The 17,843-nt window shown below is 42.2% G+C and overlaps 1 protein-coding gene across 4 annotated transcripts in view; it reads left to right on the forward strand.

Moving 5' to 3' along the window:
* Positions 1-16,313, forward strand: part of Caf1-55 (chromatin assembly factor 1 p55 subunit) — a 29,459-nt gene extending 13,146 nt beyond the window's left edge. For 2 of the 4 annotated variants that reach the window (XM_076192847.1, XM_076192577.1), the window contains 4 exons: positions 5,109-5,186; positions 6,939-7,073; positions 12,666-12,764; positions 15,597-16,313. In XM_076192847.1, coding sequence (XP_076048962.1) covers positions 5,109-5,186; positions 6,939-7,073; positions 12,666-12,764; positions 15,597-15,677 — 393 coding nt within the window. In that variant the 3' untranslated portion in view covers positions 15,678-16,313. The remainder of the gene's footprint in view (positions 1-5,108; positions 5,187-6,938; positions 7,074-12,665; positions 12,765-15,596) is intronic. The other 2 variants (XM_076192664.1, XM_076192756.1) reach the window with 2 other exon arrangements.
* The last annotated feature ends 1,530 nt before the right edge of the window (positions 16,314-17,843 follow it).

A 17,843-nucleotide genomic window follows, 5' to 3' on the forward strand; every position in this document is an offset into this window, starting at 1 on the left:
TGATGCATGAGGTGGAGTGGATGGGGATGGAAGTGAGGGAGTATGTGTGAGAAATAAATTGATGCAGCCCAAAGGGATTTCTCCCCATCTTCGCCTTTTCTGCATGAGAGGATGGAGAGGGGGTCACCGATTTGATGAAGTGGCCTTGCTGTGGATGTGCTGTCTTGTGATGCTTCTGACCCAGGGCAGTGGGCAAACTGCAGGGGTGACTTATCATCCAGGAGGTGCAAAGATAAGAAGTAGGGAAGAGGGTAGATGAATATGATAGGGATAGAATGGGTGGGAGTGGTTTCTAAGCATTTGTTTTTTTGGCTACTTCGCGTGTAAGGGGGAAAAGCCTTTGGTATATGTATGTATAAAAACCACTCCCACCCATTCCATCCCTAACATACTCCACTCCCTCCCACCCTCTTCCCTCTTATCTTGGCGGGACCTGGATGATGGGTCATTCCTGCATCTTGCCCACTGCCCTGGGTCAGAAGCAGCATCACAAGACAGGACATCCACAGCAAGGCTGCTTCATTAAAGTGGCGACCCCCCCCCCTCTCCGTCTCCTCATGCAGAAAAGGAGAAGACGGGGAGAAATCCCTTCAAGCTGCATCAATTTATTTCTTGCCCCCCATTCCACCTCATGCATCACAGCATCCTCCATATACAACCATTCTCCATTCACCCCTATCTTCTGTCCTCTCCCGTCTTTCCTGAACTGACATTCCCCTTTTTCCCAAAGCCCTTTTTACCCCATCCATCCATCTTGTCCTAGGTTGACCCCTTGCATTCACTCCTTCCACCCCTGCCTTCTACACCTCTTTTACTAGTCTTTCTTCACTCATTCTTTCCATGTGTCCAAACCAACTCCCTTTCCACCCCTATTCTCCTCCTCACCTCATTTCTCACTCTATCCAGCCTAGTAATCCCTATCATACTTCTCGGGCACCTCATCTCAAACATATTCAAACTCCTATCTTCCTCTTTTATGTTCCATGTTTCTGCCCTCAAATTCACCAAAGCACAAGTCTTCACTCATTCTTTCCATGTGTCTAAATCATCCCAATACTCTTTCATTAACTCTATCTTCCAACTCCCTTTCCACCCCTGTTCTCCTCCTCACCTCATTTCTCATGCTGTCCTTAGTAACCCCTATCATACTTCTCAGGCACCTCATCTCAAACACATTGAAACTCCTCCTCCCTTCCTCTTTTATGTTCCATGATTTCTGCCTTCAAATTCACCAAAGCACTGCAATTGAAAAATCCGTGCGTACAGTTTGGAGGCAGTTACAACTGTCTTCCAAGCCTTGGCTTTGTGGGAAACATACATGGTCACTTGGTTCTCCTTACAGAAGGTACACAGATTGTAATAAATTAATACAATCTAGTCAGATTGATGTCCAACAAAATCTATGATACATATACCAAAGGCCTCTTTTCTCTCTCTATCTCTCTCCCCCCCCCCTTGTAAGGGGGGTAGCATAAAATCAGAGGCATAAAAACCACTCCCACCCATTCCATCCCTATCATACTCCACGTCCCTCTACCCTCTATCTTATGTTGGCACCCCCTTGACAACAGGTCATCCCTGCATCTCGCCCACTGCCCTGGGTCAGAAGCAGTGTCACAAGACACAGCACATCCACAGCAAGGCCGCTTCATTAATTCAGCGACACCTCCCTCTCTCTCCCTCCCTCCCTCCCTCTCTCTCTCTCCCTCCCTCTCTCCCTCCCTCCCTCCCTCTCTCTCTCTCCCTCTCTCTCTCTCCCTCCCTCTCTCTCTCTCTCTCTCTCTCTCTCTCTCTCTCTCTCTCTCTCTCTCTCTCTCTCTCTCTCTCTCTCTCTCCCCCCCCTCCCTTCAATGGATTAAAAAGTGTAATGGATGATAAGAGAAGAATGTATGAAGGAGTGATTGTGCCAACAGCACTGTACAGGGCAGAAACATGGAATATAAGTGAGAAGGAATTTGAATGTGTTTGAAATGAGGTGCCTGAAAAATATGATAAGGGTTACCAGGCTGGATAGAGTGAGAAATGTGATGAGGAGGAGAATGGGGTTGGAAAGGGTTGGGAGATAGGGTTGATGTAAGAGTATTGGGATGGTTTGGACACATGGAAAGAATGGGTGAAGAATAGTAAGAGGTGTGGAAGGAGTGAACCTGAGGGGTCAACCTAGGATGAGATGGATGGGGTAAAAGGGGCTTTGGGAAAGAGTGGAATGTCTATTGAGGAAGGATGGCAGAGGACAGAAGACAGATGAATAGAGAATAATTGTATATGGATGATGCTGTGATGCAAGAGGTGGAATAGGTAGGGGGTAAAGGAGTATGTGTGAGAAATAAATTGATGTAGCCGGAAGGGATGATAATTATGTAATTGGAAAATACAAACACAATTGAACAATTTACAAGTATAATACACAATAATAACTATGATGCTACAATGCAGTATATATAATATACACAATGGTATGATACCATCACAGGGTTTTTGTCTTACTGCATTGTCTCTCATGGGTTTTGGGCTCGGGAACAAGGAGCTGAGATATAAAAAAAAAGGGGGGGTGAGGAGCAGCAAATGGGTGAAGGGTAGTAGTATGCCTTGGCTGGGTCACCACTTTCTAAGGGGTCTAGTGCCTTTCAGTATGTGTATTTTGGGTTAATGTGTAAATGAAGTGGCTCTGCTGTGGATGTACTATGTCTTGTTGCATTGTTTTTGACCCAGGCCATGGGTGGGAGACTGGGATGGCTCCTTGTCCACAAGGAGCTAAGATGAGAGGGAAACAATGGGAGTGGGTGTGACCCTTGGTTGCCTACATCCATTATAAAGGGGAAGATACCCTTGGTATGTTGGTAGAAAGATATTTGTCTATATTTATATGCCAAAGGTTCTTGCCCCCATATAAGAGAGGTAGCCAATTCAAATTGCATGTACCCACTTCCATCCTCTTTCCTCCTCCCCATCTGGAGTATTGGCTACATGTTATTGTGCTGTATAAATTTTGGTAGCAAGCAGGTGATAGTTCAGGGACCAGAGCCACACATCATTTTGTCTATGTTGAGGAAATCTATACTGGTATAGAAATTATACTACTATATTGTATTGTGTCTGTTCCTCAGTTATCCTACCCCAACTCCTCTTAACCCCTTCCATACGGTGCCGCACACGTAGGCGTCATGGGGAGCGAGTGTATTCGCGAGGCTGCCATATCGGCGTCTTGATTATATTTATTGTAGTCGCCCCTCCATAATGACATTCTTTCTAATTCTTTTGTAATCGCATTTTCTATGGTTATCAAAATTCACGGGTGAAGAGAGAACGATCGATATAAGCGGTGACTATATTTTATGATGCGAGTATTATTACCACACGTCGTACAGCTGGCATTGGTTGCTGCCACCGAGATCTAAGTCCATGACGCCTACGTGTGCGGCACCGTATGGAAGGGGTTAATACTGTCTGGTACCACATCTTGAGTATTTCCATTTTTGCCTTTGTTCTCTGTGGTAGTGGGAAGAAGAAATACTGCCGAGTTTTCCCACTCAAGTCATAAAGGGCAGTTAGTACAGGATGGAGTGATGGGACTATATGTCCTGCTGTTTGTAACCCTATTCCTACAAGAAGTCAAATATATATGTGTGTGTGTATGTATATATATATATAGGATAGGGATAGGAGGAAAGCTTCTAGGAGCTGTCAAGAGTTTTTATGAGAGTAGTAGAGCTTGTGTCAGGATTAGAAATGGAGAGAGTGAGTGGTTCTAGGTAAAGGTGGTACTTTGTCAAGGATGCGTTATGTCGCCCTAGCTGTTCAACTTATACATGGATGGGGTAGTGCGAGAAGTAAATGCAAGGGTAGTGGGTCAGGGACTGGAGATGGTTAAAGAAAATGGAGAAAAGTGGGAAGTGAGCCAGCTGTTGTTTGCAGACGACACTGCGCTTGTGGCAGGATCGGAGGAGGGACTGTGGAAGTTGGTGACAGAGTTTGGGAGAGTATGTGATAGAAGAAAGCTAAAGATAAATGTGGGTAAAAGTAAGGTGATGAGATGTACAAGGGGTGAAAGTGGCAGTAGACTGGAAGTGAACATTAAGGGAGAGCGACTGGAGGAAGTGGATAGTTTTAGATACTTGGGTGCAAATGTGGCAGGAAAAGGTGGAGGTAGAATGTAGATTGAGAGAAGCGAGTAAATGCCTTGGTGGATTGAAGAGTGTAATGAGGAATAGACATTTGGGAATGGATGCTAAGAGGAGACTGTATGAAGGAGTGTTTGTGCCAACAGCACTTTATGGGGCAGAAACATAGAACATAAGAGAGGAAGAGAGAAGGAGTTTGAAATGAGGTGTCTGAGAAGTATGATGGGGATTAATAGGTTAGATAGAGTGAGAGGTGAGGAGAAGAACGGGGGTGGAAAGGGAGTTGGGAGATAGGGTTGATGAAAGAGTACTAGGATGGTTTGGACACGTGGAAAGAATGAGTGAAGAAAGACTAGTAAAAGAGGTGTGGAGGGAGTGAAGATGAAGGGACGTCCTAGGATGAGGTGGATGGATGGGGTGAAGAGGGCTTTGGAGAAGAGGGGAATGTCTGTTGAGGAAGGACGGAAGACAGGGGTGAATGGAGAATGGTTGTATATGGATGATGTTGTGATGCATGAGGTGGAATGGGTGGGGGGTGAGGTAGTATGTGTGAGCAAAATTTGACACAGCCCAAAGGGATTTCTCCCCGTCTTCTCCTTTTATGCATTGGGGGGTTGCCGATTTAAAGAAGCGGCCTTGCTGTGGATGTGCTGTGTCTGGCGACACTGCTTCTGACCCAGGGCAGTGGACAAGGTGCAGGGATGACCCATCATCTGGGAGGTGCTAAGATAAGAGGGAGGGTGGAGGGGTGTGGAGTGTATTCAGGGATGGAATGGGTGGGAATGATTTTATGCCTTTTCCTTTTTGGCTACCTCCCTTGTAAGGGGGATAAAGCCTTGGTATATGTATATATATATATATATTTTTTTTTAGAACATTGGTTTCTGTGGTATTTGGTGCTGTGAAATGTTATAATATATACACTAGCAACTATAATTTTTAAGTAATACCTGAATTTGTTTGATATTTAGTTTACGTTTTTTCCAGACTGTAGCATTATGGGATTTACGTAACCTCAGCCTGAAGTTACACTCCTTCGATATGCACAGGGATGAGATCTTCCAGGCAAGTTATTCTTTGATACTGTCATTGTTCTTGTAATGTATTCTGAGAAATATAAGAACTTTTTTACATGACCCCTTCTCCACTACATTCTCTTTCTCAAATAGATATAGGTTACATGTCCTTATTAAGGGGGTACGCGACACCTGGGGGGGGTGAATTTGGTCAAGATATGGCATTTTTCAAAACTGTTCAAAATGTTCGTATACCATTTAGAAATAAATCCCGACAAATAATTTTCCAGTCACGCGCAATTTAAAGGTCTTAGATGAGGTTTAAAGGGACAGAATTAAAGGCGCAACCCACACTAGAAGGAGGCGTGCCACTTAGGACCTTCAGGCGCAGCAAATAACGTTGAAATTTGATTGAATTTACGCTCGCCCAGTGCTTCAACGGCCAGTACGATGGTGGAGGGGAAGGGCGGAAGGTAGAGGGAGAAGTTTTGCCAACTTTGAGCGAAGCTAAGCGTCAGTTACCGGCTAGCTCTGAAAGGAAAAATGCGCATGTCTCATGAGCTCTCATTGCAATCTATTACTTTAGCTAGTACATATTACTCTTTAGTACAGTCATCATGGGTAGCAAAAAGAACATCCACAATGACAAAAAACAGCAGTCAAAGACAGCTAGCCAAGACCTCACCACCTCTCACTCCACCACTGCCCTCACCTGCACCTCTGTGACAGTGACAGAGGTAAAGGACAACATTAGACTAAACAATTCAAAGAGGAAGATTAAATCGAAAGAAGAAAGCAAGAGGAAAAAGATCAAGGCTATACAGGAAGAAGAGAGAAGAAGGGACATCATATGATGCTGGAAGGGGTGCCCTACCAACATAGATTGGTGAGGGGAATCTGATGAGGAAAGAGAAGGCGCCCACTGCTGGAAAATAAACCTCTTTACAATGATTTAGATACCCTGAAGACCCCCAGCAGTGAGGTTTCATATGAAGAAACCGCCAAAGGTGCAAAAAAGCAAATTATATGATGGTGTCGTCTGTGCGTCATCACTACTGTGATGTACTTATACTTTAGTTTTTCAGTATTTAAAGTACTTATAATTAAAATATGTTGATGATTTTTACTGTACTTACTCATTATATAATAAGAATTAAGCCATGAAAAAATCAGTCAAATTGGTGAAACTATAAGCAAGGTACAGATATATTTATATTTCAAGTTGCCATATCTCCGTTCGATATTTTTTCACTTTTTTTTAATCATAAAAAATATAAAATACATCAGATTTAGATGAAACTTACAGGGAATGTTACTTTTAGTAACTGCTAAGGCCGATCATTCGAATATTTTGAATAGGATGAAAGAGTTCGGAGTAATAATGGAAACAAGACAAAAAAAAAAAAATTCACAATTTTTGCCAGACATTAAAATTGAAATGCCTGTATGCAAAAGTATAAAGGAAATTGTTTAATTACTCAATGACCGGCCCTAGGTGTGCTTACTGACTAATCATAGCCAAAATATAAAACAAATTGGTCCACGTAATATGGTGCTGTGCACTTTTAAATGTCGCTACTGGTATAAGTACATGTGTACATACATCATTCTGTTTCACCTAAAATGTAGGCAACATGGATACCTATTTACCTGAGAAGTTTCAGCTCTTTACTCGAAATAGTTTAGAAAATGACCTCCAGGTGTCGCGTACCCCCTTAAGTGAACAATGCATTGACCAGCCCAATGCTGGATGTAAGTATATAGCTCCAGATATTGACTCTTTATTGCACCATTCTTTCAGGTACAATGGTCACCACATAATGAAACCATCCTGGCAAGTTCTGGTACAGATCGTCGCCTACACGTATGGGACCTAAGTAAGATCGGAGAGGAACAAAGTGCTGAGGATGCAGAAGATGGCCCCCCAGAACTTCTTGTGAGTATTTTTTAAAGATAATTTTTTCTGGTACATAGCTGCAATATGAGGATGGACAGAGGGAGATATCAAGTGGGGTACAGAAAAGATAGATCAAAGAGTGCTACTGAAGTTTGGTCTTGGTATGTGGAAAGAGTAAGTGAGGGAAAACTCAATAAAAGGTTTGGAGAGCAGAAGTGGATGGAGTGAACATGAAAGACATCCATCTTTCATCTCACAAACCTACCACAAATCTTGTTGCTTTCATTTTCATCCATACCACATCCATGTGCACTTAACCAATTACTAGTATTCTGGTCAGTCTTCTTAGACTGTCTACATTGACCTTTCACATGAGAAAAATACAGTGAAGATCCCCAGTACCTTCAGTGACAAACATGGAAATTCATTAGTGGTATTCTCCCACACTACTACCACCTCCTCAGAGAAAGAAGAGGTAAGTTATAGAAGTGGTAAAGAAAAAGTTCAAAGAGACAGCAGTGGTACATAGGTATCTCATTTCTGTATGAGTAGAAATTTTAGTCTAACATACATGATGGCTTGGATTCATAGGGGGCCCAAAACAGTTGCTAAGTATTGACTGTGCAATTACATACTTGGTGGTAAATGTGCCAGGAAAAGGAGAAGTAGGGCTGGAGGCAGAATGTAGATTGAGAGAAGCAAGTAAATGCCTTGGGGGATTAAAAAGTAATGAAAAATAGACATTTGGGAATGGATGCTAAGAGTAAATTGTATTAAGGGGTGATTGTGCCGAGAGCACTATATGGGGCAGGTAATGGAACATAAGGGAGGAAGAGAGTTTAAATGTGTTTGAGAAGTATGGAAAGGCTGGATAGTGTGAGAAACGAGGTGAAAAGTAGGGGTGTGCCGATTCCTATTCACTCTCAGTTACTGATGGTGATTCCTATTCACTGTAAGTTGTTGGTTCCACTTTCTATAATTATGGTATATCAGTTTTTACATACATATACCAAGGCTTTTTCCCCCTTACAAGGGAGGTAGCCAAAAAAGGAAAAGGCATAAAATCATTCCCACCCATTCCATCCCTGAATATACTCCACACCCCTCCACCCTCCCTCTTATCTTAGCACCTCCTGGATGACGGGTCATCCCTGCACCTTGTCCACTGCCCTGGGTCAGAAGCAGTGTCGCAAGACACAGCACATCCACAGCAAGGCCGCTTCATTAAATCAGTGACCCCCCTCTCCATCCCCCCATGCATAAAAGGAGATGGGGAGAAATCAGTTTTTAATATAAAGTAATTAAACTATTGAGTGAGGGGTGGTATGAGTAAACAAAAAAGGTTGTAGAAGAGAAGAAGCAAGCTTTCACAGATTGGTTACAAAATAGGACGAGGGAGTATGAGAGGTACGAAGAAAAGAGAAATAAAGCACAAGGTAAAGGAGAGCATATGTGAAATGGGGTAAGAGTATGACAGAAAATTTTGAAAGTAATTAAATGATGTTTTGGAAAGAAATTAAGAGAGGAAGAGGAGGCAAATCAAGTAGAGAAGAAAATATAAAAGGTGCAGATGGACAGATGAAAATGGAAGAGAAGGCAGTAAGGGGAAGATGGGCAAAGTATTTTAGGGAGTTGCTAAATGTGAAGGAGGATAGGGAGGGAAAGATAGTTGCAGTGGGAAGTGCCAAGAAAATGACTGTGATGAGTGAGGAAAATGGAGGAGAAATAAGGAAGGATGAAGTGAAGACAGTTGTTAAGATGAGAGTAAGGCACCTGGTTTGGATGGATGCCATGCAGAATGTCAAAAAAAAAAAAAAATGATGGTGGATTGGTTGGTGAGGTTATTTAATGTTTGTTGGAGAGAGGGTAGAGTGCTGGAGGAATGCTTGTATAGTTCCACTTTACAAGGGAAAAAAGGACAAGTGTGAGAGTAGTAGTTTCAGAGGGATTGGTTTAAATGTAGTTGGGAAGGCTTATGGGAGGATCTTGATTGAGAGGATTAGGAGAGGAACAGAGGGGATAATTGGTGAGGAACAGTGTGGATTTAGGACAGGTAGAGGTTATGTGGGTCAGATTTTTGAAGTAAGACAATGTGGGAAAAGGTAAGGATGTTTTTTGGGCTTTTATGGATCTGGAAAAGGCTTATGACAGGGTAGACAAGAAGACACTGGGAGATTTTGCTGATGTACAGGATAGGAGGAAAGCTTCTAGGAGCTGTCAAGAGTTTTTATGAGAGTAGTAGAGCATGTGTCAGGATTAGAAATGGAGAGAGTGAGTGGTTTGAGGTAAAGGTGGGACTTCGACAGGGATGTGTTTTGTCACCCTGGCTGTTCAACTTATACATGGATGGGGTGGTGCAAGAGGTAAATGCAAGGGTGGTGGGTCAGGGACTGGAGATGGTTAAAGAAAGTGGAGAAAAGTGGGAGGTGAGCCAGTTGTCGTTTGCAGACGACACTGCTTGTAGCAGGATCAGAGGAGGGATTGAGGAAGTTGGTGACAGAGTTTGGGAGAGTGTGAAAGAAGAAATTTGAAGATAAATGTGGGTAAAAGTAAGGTGATGAGATATACAAGGGGTGAAAATGGCAGCAGACTGGAAGTGAGCATTAAGGAATAGCGACTGGAGGAAATGGATAGTTTTAGATACTTGGGTGCGAATGTGGCAGGAAAGGGTGGAGGTAGAATGTAGATTGAGAGAAGTGAGTAAATGCCTTGGTGGATTAAAAAGTGTAATGAGGAATAGACATTTGGGAATGATGCTAAGAGTGATCGTGCCAACAGCACTGTATGGGGCAGAAACATGGAACATAAGAGAGGAGTTTGAATGTGTTTTTGAGAAGTATGATGGGGGATACTAGGCTGGATAGAGTGAGAAATGAGGAGGTGAGGAGAACAGGGGTGGTAAGGGAGTTGGGAGATAGGGTGGATGAAAGAGTATTGGGATGGTATGGACACATGGAAAGAATGAGTGAAGAAAGACTAGTAAAAGAGGTATGGAAGACACATGTGGAGGGAGACCTAGGATGAGATGGATGGATGGGGTGAAAGGGGCTTTGGGGAAGAGGGGAATGTCTGTTGAGGAAGGACGGGAGAGGACAGAAGATGGGGTGAATGGAGAATGGTCATATATTGATGATGTTGTGATGCATGAGGTGGAATGGACGGGGATGGGGGGTGAGGTAGTATGTGTGAGAAAAATTTGACGCAGCCCAAAGGGATTTCTCCCTGTCTTCTCCTTTTCTGCATGAGGGGATGGAGGGTCAACAATTTAATGAAGCGGCCTTGCTGTGGATGTGCTGTGTCTTGCGACACTGCCTCTGACCGAGGGCAGTGGACAAGATGCAGGGATGACCCGTCATCCAGGAGGTGCCAAGATAAGAGGGAGGGTGGAGGGGAGTGGAGTTTATAAGGGATGGAATGGGTGGGAATGGTTTTTATGCTTTTTTCTTTTTGACTACTTCCCTTGTAAGGGGGAAAAAGCCTTTGGTATATGTATGTAGTTTCTTAATTCTAACTTGATAGTAAAACCTAAACCTAACTCAGTCTCTACTATCTAATATTTGACCCATGTAATGCAGGAAATGGCTTGGCTTTCTTCTTCTCCTCCTCCTCCTCCTCCTCCTCCTCCTCCTCCAAAAGCTGTGACCGGGCTTAAAATCCAAAAAGGGGGATGTGTATATATATATATATATATATATATAATTTGGTTTAATGTGACAAACCCCCCTATCGGGAGACTAGGACAGTGCCCCTAACAGTAAACTTTGTAGCGTGGAACTTAATGAACCATGCCCTTAGTTCAACTTGCCTCGAGCAGTGTTCAAATTGCCATCATCTTGACCACCGTCACAAGTAATGATGCCCTAACCTGAGTCATGCCGCATTCCATGGATTAATAGTTAAAGTTAAACATTTGCAAATTGAAGTTCAACAGCATCAATTTCTCCTCAGTTTCTGGAGTCTAGTGGTTACAGTGTGGGGTGTTGACATTATCACCAATGCTGAAGAGACATTCACTCTCCACATAGCTGTCATTGTCAAAAAGCATAAAGATATATTGTTATGTATTATCAAAATACATAAAATTCTTTATGAATGATTCATTTGGATATTTATTGCTGCGATTTTTTGCACATATAAGCGGAAAATCTATTTGGTCCCATATTACTCTCCCCGTAATTTCTGTTGTAGAAACTTTGCTGTTTCAAAAAATATATAATTTTATTTAAATACAAAAATAAAATTGAAATTTAATATATTGTGCTCTAGCATTTACTCCAACTTGTGCTGCTATTTTAACCACTTCCATACGGTGACACCTACGTAAGCGGCATGAGGAGCAAGTGGGTACTCGATGATGCCAACGTCGCCATCTTGATTATATTTATTGTAGTCGTACCTATGTAACTTTCATTCTCTCTAAACTGGCTTCATCATATTTTCTATAGTTATCAAAATACATGGGTGAAAGAGAACGAACGATTGAGCACTGACTTTATTTTTTATAATGTGATTATTATGACGCAACATCGCACGTCGGACAGCTAATGCTGCCAGACGTGCGATGTGCCCCGGAGTGAAGAGGTTAAAAGTTTCTCCGGTCATACATTCTCGTATCTACAGATTTTATCACTGCATGGTATTTTCAAAATGTGTAATGGCACTAGACGGCAGCGTAGATTTATCACTACCACAGCTTATTCCTAGCTACCTCATTCCCTACGGTTGTGATGCTATGTGAAAATAAAAGAAAGCAATGATTAATAGGTGAATTACTGAATTGGCATTGGCATCAGCAAAATATTGCTGATGCTGAATCCCTTTCTCAAAAAAGTGCTGATTCTTGCCAGTGCCAGTGCCAATTAATCGGCAAAACCCTAGTGAAGAGGAAGGTGAGGGTGGAAAAGGACTTGGGAGATAGGGTTGATGAGAGAGTATTGGAATGGTTTGGATATGTGGAAAGAATGAGTGAAGAGAGAAAGATTAGTAGAAGAAGTGAAGACAGGTGGAAGGAGTGAATATGAGGGGGCAAATAAGGATGAGATGGATGGATGGGGTGAAAGGGGCATTGGGAAAGAGGGGAATGTCTGTTGAGGAAGGAAGGGAGAAGACAGAAGATAGGGGTGAATGGAGAATGGTTGTGTATGGATGTTGTTGTGATGCATGGAAGAGGTTGGGGGAAGTTAGGAAGTAATGAGTGGGTGATAGTTTGATGTAGCATAAAGGAATTTCTCCCCATCTGTTTTTCAGCATGAGGGGACAGGAGGGAGGGTGCCAGTTAAATGAAACAGCCTTGGTGTGGATGTGCTGTGTTGCTGCATTGGTTCTGACCCAGGACAGTGGGCAAGATGCAGGGATGACCCGTCATCCAGGAGCCAAGGAAGGAGGGTGAATGGGAGTGGGGTATGTGGGGATGAAATGGGTGGGTTTGGGTTTATGCCTTTGACTTCCTCCCTTGTAAGGGGAAGCCCTTGGTATATGTATGTATATATTCTCTGCAATCAGAACCACACTACGTACATACATATATCAATGGCTTATTCTCCCTTACTGGAAAAGTAGCCAAATTCAAAGGCATAATAAGATAATAAGAAAGTAGGATAAATTTTTAATATTGTTGCTCTTCCCTTTCAGTTCATTCATGGTGGTCACACAGCCAAGATCTCGGACTTTTCTTGGAATCCAAATGAGCCCTGGGTAATTTGTTCTGTTAGTGAGGATAATATCATGCAGGTAAGAAACTGTTGCATTTACTGTGTTTTGTGTATATGTACCAACAGCATCTAACATATGTATTTGATAAAAGTTATGGTTATCTTGTGATTTTTGTATTTTTTCCATTTTATAGATTTATTTGGCTGTGTAGATGGAAATTATGCAGTAAACTATGTTAAAAGTTTTTGGGCAAAGGGCAAAGATGGCTTTGGTTATGATTTTGGTGGAAGCATGTGATGGGTTTGAAAGAGTGTTGTGGAATGGGTACTCTGTTCTGGGCAATCAAGCATTTATATGGGAGTAGTGTGTGAAGGTTGGAAATGAGAGAGAAGTAGTCTGAGAAGATAAGGGTGCACCAGGGTTGTGTAATGTTGCCATTGTTCACTATGTACACAAGTTCCTCTTAAAGAAGTGAAAGCAAGATTGCTAGGCACGACTTTGGAGTAGAAGAGTGAGAGGAGACTCAGTTCTTGTTTTCAGATAAGCTGCAGCAGTTGATGGTAGGGTGTATGAAGGAGGAAAGTTAAACTATTTTGGGTAAATGTAAGGTTATGAGATGTACAAGGAATGATGATGACAGGTTGGAGGGGAGTTTGAAGGATGTAAGACTGGAGAATGTGAAGGGCTGAATACTTGGGGTCATGTGGCCATGAGTGGAAGTTGAGATGAATTATAGAGTAAAGAAGGGAAATGAATGTTTTAGGGGAAAGAAAGTATTATGAAAAATAGGGATCTGGAGATTAACACAATGGTTGTACTCATGTAATGGAGACGTGCAATTTGAAGGAGGCAGGAAGTATTGGTTGCATGGTAGAATTAAGGAAACCTATGAAAGATACAAGAAAAGGGGAAAAGCAAAATATAAGGTGATGAGTATGGGTTGGAGACTGAAATTAAGGGAAGCAGAAAGGAGAAAATGGCAAATGTGATATATAGTGAGAAATGAGGTCAGAAGGAGAGTGGTGATGAAAAGGGAGCTGGCAGATGGGGCTCGTGAAGGGGTACTGGGATGGGTTTGCCACACACAACGAATGAGATTGAAAAGATTACCAAAAAGAGTGTGGAAGACGGGTGGTCAGAGTGAACTTTAAAGGCAGACCAGGAATGAGATGGATGAATGGGAAGAAGGGGGCCTTGAGTAAAAGGTGAGTGTCTGTTGAGCCTGGAAGGGAGAAGTCAGAGATAGGTACAAGTGGAAAATGGCTGTGAATGGAATATAAAGTGGCCCAAAGGGATTTCTCCTAGTCTCAAATTTTTATGTGAAGGGATGAGGAGAAGTGTCACCATGTACTTGTAAATGAAACAATGGGCCCCTGCTGTGGATGTGCAGTGTCTTGCTGCATTTCTTCTGACCAGGACAGTGGCAGGAGACAGGGATGGCCCTTCATCCACAAGGAGCTAAGATAAAAGGAGGGAAATTGTTGGGGGTGGGTGCATGCTTTGGCTGGCTCCCCTCCTTATAAGGGGGGTGAAGCCTTTGGTGTATAAATTGAAATAAAGGTAAAGCCTGAATGTAATAGACAGTGTTTAAGAATTATGGTAGATATTGTTGATGGATTGAATGAGAAATGTGGAGGTTGACATAGCTGTCTAATAGGATAGATCCAAAAGTTTGTGTATAAAAGAACAAATGAGGAAAGACTAGCAGAAAGCTCATGGAAAGCAAAGTGGATGGATTGATCTTACAAGGAAGCTGAAGAATAAAGTGAATGGACAATATAGGGTACAGGCACAGTGGATGCAAGAGGAATGTCGGGTGAGCAAGGAAGAGTGCAAAAGGCTCAGAAGTAAAGAACAGTTATAAGTTTATCAAACAATTTATTATTTTGAATTACTGAGTAGGGAGGCCATTATCTTGATTAGCATGTATACATACATATAACGGGCATTTTCCCCCTTACAAGGGAGGTAGCCAAAGTCAAAGGCACAAATCCACTCCCACCCATTTCATCCCCACATACTCAACTTCCATTCGCCATCCCTTCTCCCTCTTTTCTGGTCTCCTCCTGGATGATGGGTCATCCCTGCATCTCACCCACTGCCCTGGGTAAGAAGCAATGCAACAAGACAGCACATCCACAGCAAGGCTGATTTGTTTAATCAGTGACCCCACCTATTTACCTCAGTCCCCTCGTGCAGAAAAAGAGAAGACGGGGAGAAATCCCTCCAGGCTACGTACGTCAAAATGTCCTCATACACACACACACACACTTTGTCTCTCTTTGATGGCGTAGTTGGCAGTCTCCGACTGTCACTACAGCAGTCCGGGTTCGATTCCTGCCCAGGGCTGAAATAATTTTAGTATCGCTGCACTTCAAGTTGTTACTCCAACTCTCGTGGGCTGGGAGTTTGGGGTGTGGGTGCGTGTAAGGTCACAACATTACCCATAGATCGGTCATACGAGCTCTGAGCTCTCTTCCGGGAGGGAAATGGCTGTCGATCACAAGTCCAACACGTGATCCAAAGACCATGGTGGATACACATACACACACACTCTCTCTCTCTCTCACTCACTCACTCTTGCTGTTGGGAGCTGCTAGTGCATTACCTTTGACCCATGCAGTGTGGTGGGGACCAGGGATGACCCTTTATCCAAAAGTTGCACATTTGAAAGGGTAATGAGTGGGGATTTGATTGATGTGGGATATGTAGATTGGGTGCTTTGACTTCCCCCTCCCCCTTTCCCCCTCATGGGAGGACCCTTTGGTGAGTACATGTGGTTTTGAACCACTTTTCCTTATTAAGGGAATAGAGCCTTTTAGTATATATGTATGGTTTTGAAGAACCTAGTATACCTAAATGGATATATCCTTGACATGTTATAGTTGTAACTGTTCCTTTTAAATTCAGGTTTGGCAGATGGCAGAGAATATCTACAATGATGAAGAACCCGAGACCCCAGCATCAGAACTTGAGTCAGCCACATCCTAAATTGTATATAAAGTTCGTTGTACTGCTATATTCTACTTTTAAGTGTATCATGCTATTTCAACATTATTGTTGCTATCTCATGTGAAACTGGATTCATAATTACATTATGTGGTTAGGAGTGATTTTTTTTTAACATATATATATATCTATATCTATCATTTTTGTACAAAGTCATTCCAAACTTGCTGAATCTTTCTTGCTGTATAGATATGAAGGCTTCCATGTGTCTCGATGTCAAGACGTCAGAGAGGATCTCTCAAGACAGCAGTGCATAGTTGGCTTTAGCTAGCACCCAAGAGCATTCTAATTATGTGTCACATAAAAAGTTGTGTTGATAATTCAGTTCAAATGTTTCCTAATAAAAATTATTTAATAAATGTATATTTCATTTTCTGTTGAGGTCTTTGATATGACCCTCCTGATGATTTTGTAGAGTTCACCTGTGTTGCAAGTGTTTCATTGATGAGATGAACTGTTGCACATGTGATTTCAATGAAACCAGTGAAGGCATAGAATGTTTCACTGATCAAATGTAGCATTGTGCGCTGATTACATGATGCATTGGTTCCAGCAGGTAGTTATCCTGTTACTTATACTTACTGAGTACAAAAGTTTTGTATTAAAACTAAATGCATTGAGAGTTGTATGGCTGTCCTACCAGTACATGAGGAAAATACACAATTTCTGTGTTTTTCTAGCAGGTAATGTGGTGGATGATCAGACATTGAAGTATGGAGGGGAGTTAACATGTGACACCATTAAGAGGCTAGTCTTAAATGCTGTCCAGTATGGAAAGGTTCAATGAACAAAACTGTTTTTCTTTTATATTTTACATAACAAAGGCCCTTTTATAAGGGTAGGGGGTGTGCTCAAGTTAAAATGTACTATTTTACCTTGACTGTGAGAGGAAAGTACACAAGGGAGCCCCTATCCCAATCATTTTGCCTTGTTTATTTGGCTGTCATGGTATTCAAATGAACACTATATTTTAATATATGCGGGCCCTTTACCCCCATAGAGGAGGTGAAAAGTTCCCTTCCTGCTATGAATCTAACTTTGAGGCTTTGCAGTCCACACCATTTTGCCTCCAGCCTAAGAAGAGGGACTGAATCTCAAAATGCGATTCTGAAGTAAGCTAGGAAAATCTGCTTTCTCACCACCTAGTGGTGCTCTTTAGTTGACTTCCATCCAGGGATTTGTTTACTGAGACAGTTTAATAAGTAAGTGTCAATTTTCTATTCCACGAACAATAAGTTAATTCTTCAACCAAACCAAAAGTCTTTCAATAATTTGCATGAGAAAGGAGGTAAAAGATGATCTTGGGAAGCCCTTTGTCACAACCCTCAACTAACGAGACCAACTTGTGTGATACAAAATGATGTACAACAGCAACGCAAGGATAGAAGCAGTAAACCTGTCCAAAACAACCATCACCCATATAAGGGGATGACCAAACGCATACCCATTTCGTACTCATTAAAATTCACTGAACCCTCCCCCATCAATCAATTCATTGCCACTGGTGTGTCTTGCAGAAAACCTGTGTCCTCCAGATAGCCTCCAAATGCACAAATAGGTATAAATTGTCCACATGTATACTATCAAAAGATAATGAATTGGGCAACAACATGAAATGGCAAACATTTCAGCTGGAAGATAGTGCAGAGTATATCAAAATAACCCACTACCTATCTGGGATCAAAAGATTGTACCAGGGAATACTCTCACTTGCATTATTTAACCTATTCACAAAAGATCTCCCTACAATAAGTCCAGAGTATAACACCTAGGAAAGGGGGGGGGGGGAGGCATAACCTAACCTACAGTTCACTGGGGTATTGTCTGTTCGGCCTGCCAGGAACACACGAATATATTTAGACAAGATAGAACAGTGGCTAAGACATAAAATGCAGGTGCAGGCCTTCCCACACAAATTACCAGTGACTTTACTCACCCAAGACAACCATAAATCAAAGAAACATCAAGTACTAAAATTGAATGGCAAACATTAATTGGATAAGAATTGTGCAGTTCTGTAGTGACAATTATGTAAATATGACATTTACCCAGAGTCCAGAATCAAAGGGAATATGTCGCCATGTCCGGAAGGGGTTGCTAAAATAATTTTTTTGAGCAATGAATTATATAACCTGGTAGCACCCAAAA

Source organism: Oratosquilla oratoria, chromosome 1 (genome assembly GCF_046742065.1).
Source record: "Oratosquilla oratoria isolate Oo_2021 chromosome 1, ASM4674206v1, whole genome shotgun sequence".
Classification (NCBI taxonomy): domain Eukaryota; kingdom Metazoa; phylum Arthropoda; class Malacostraca; order Stomatopoda; family Squillidae; genus Oratosquilla; species Oratosquilla oratoria.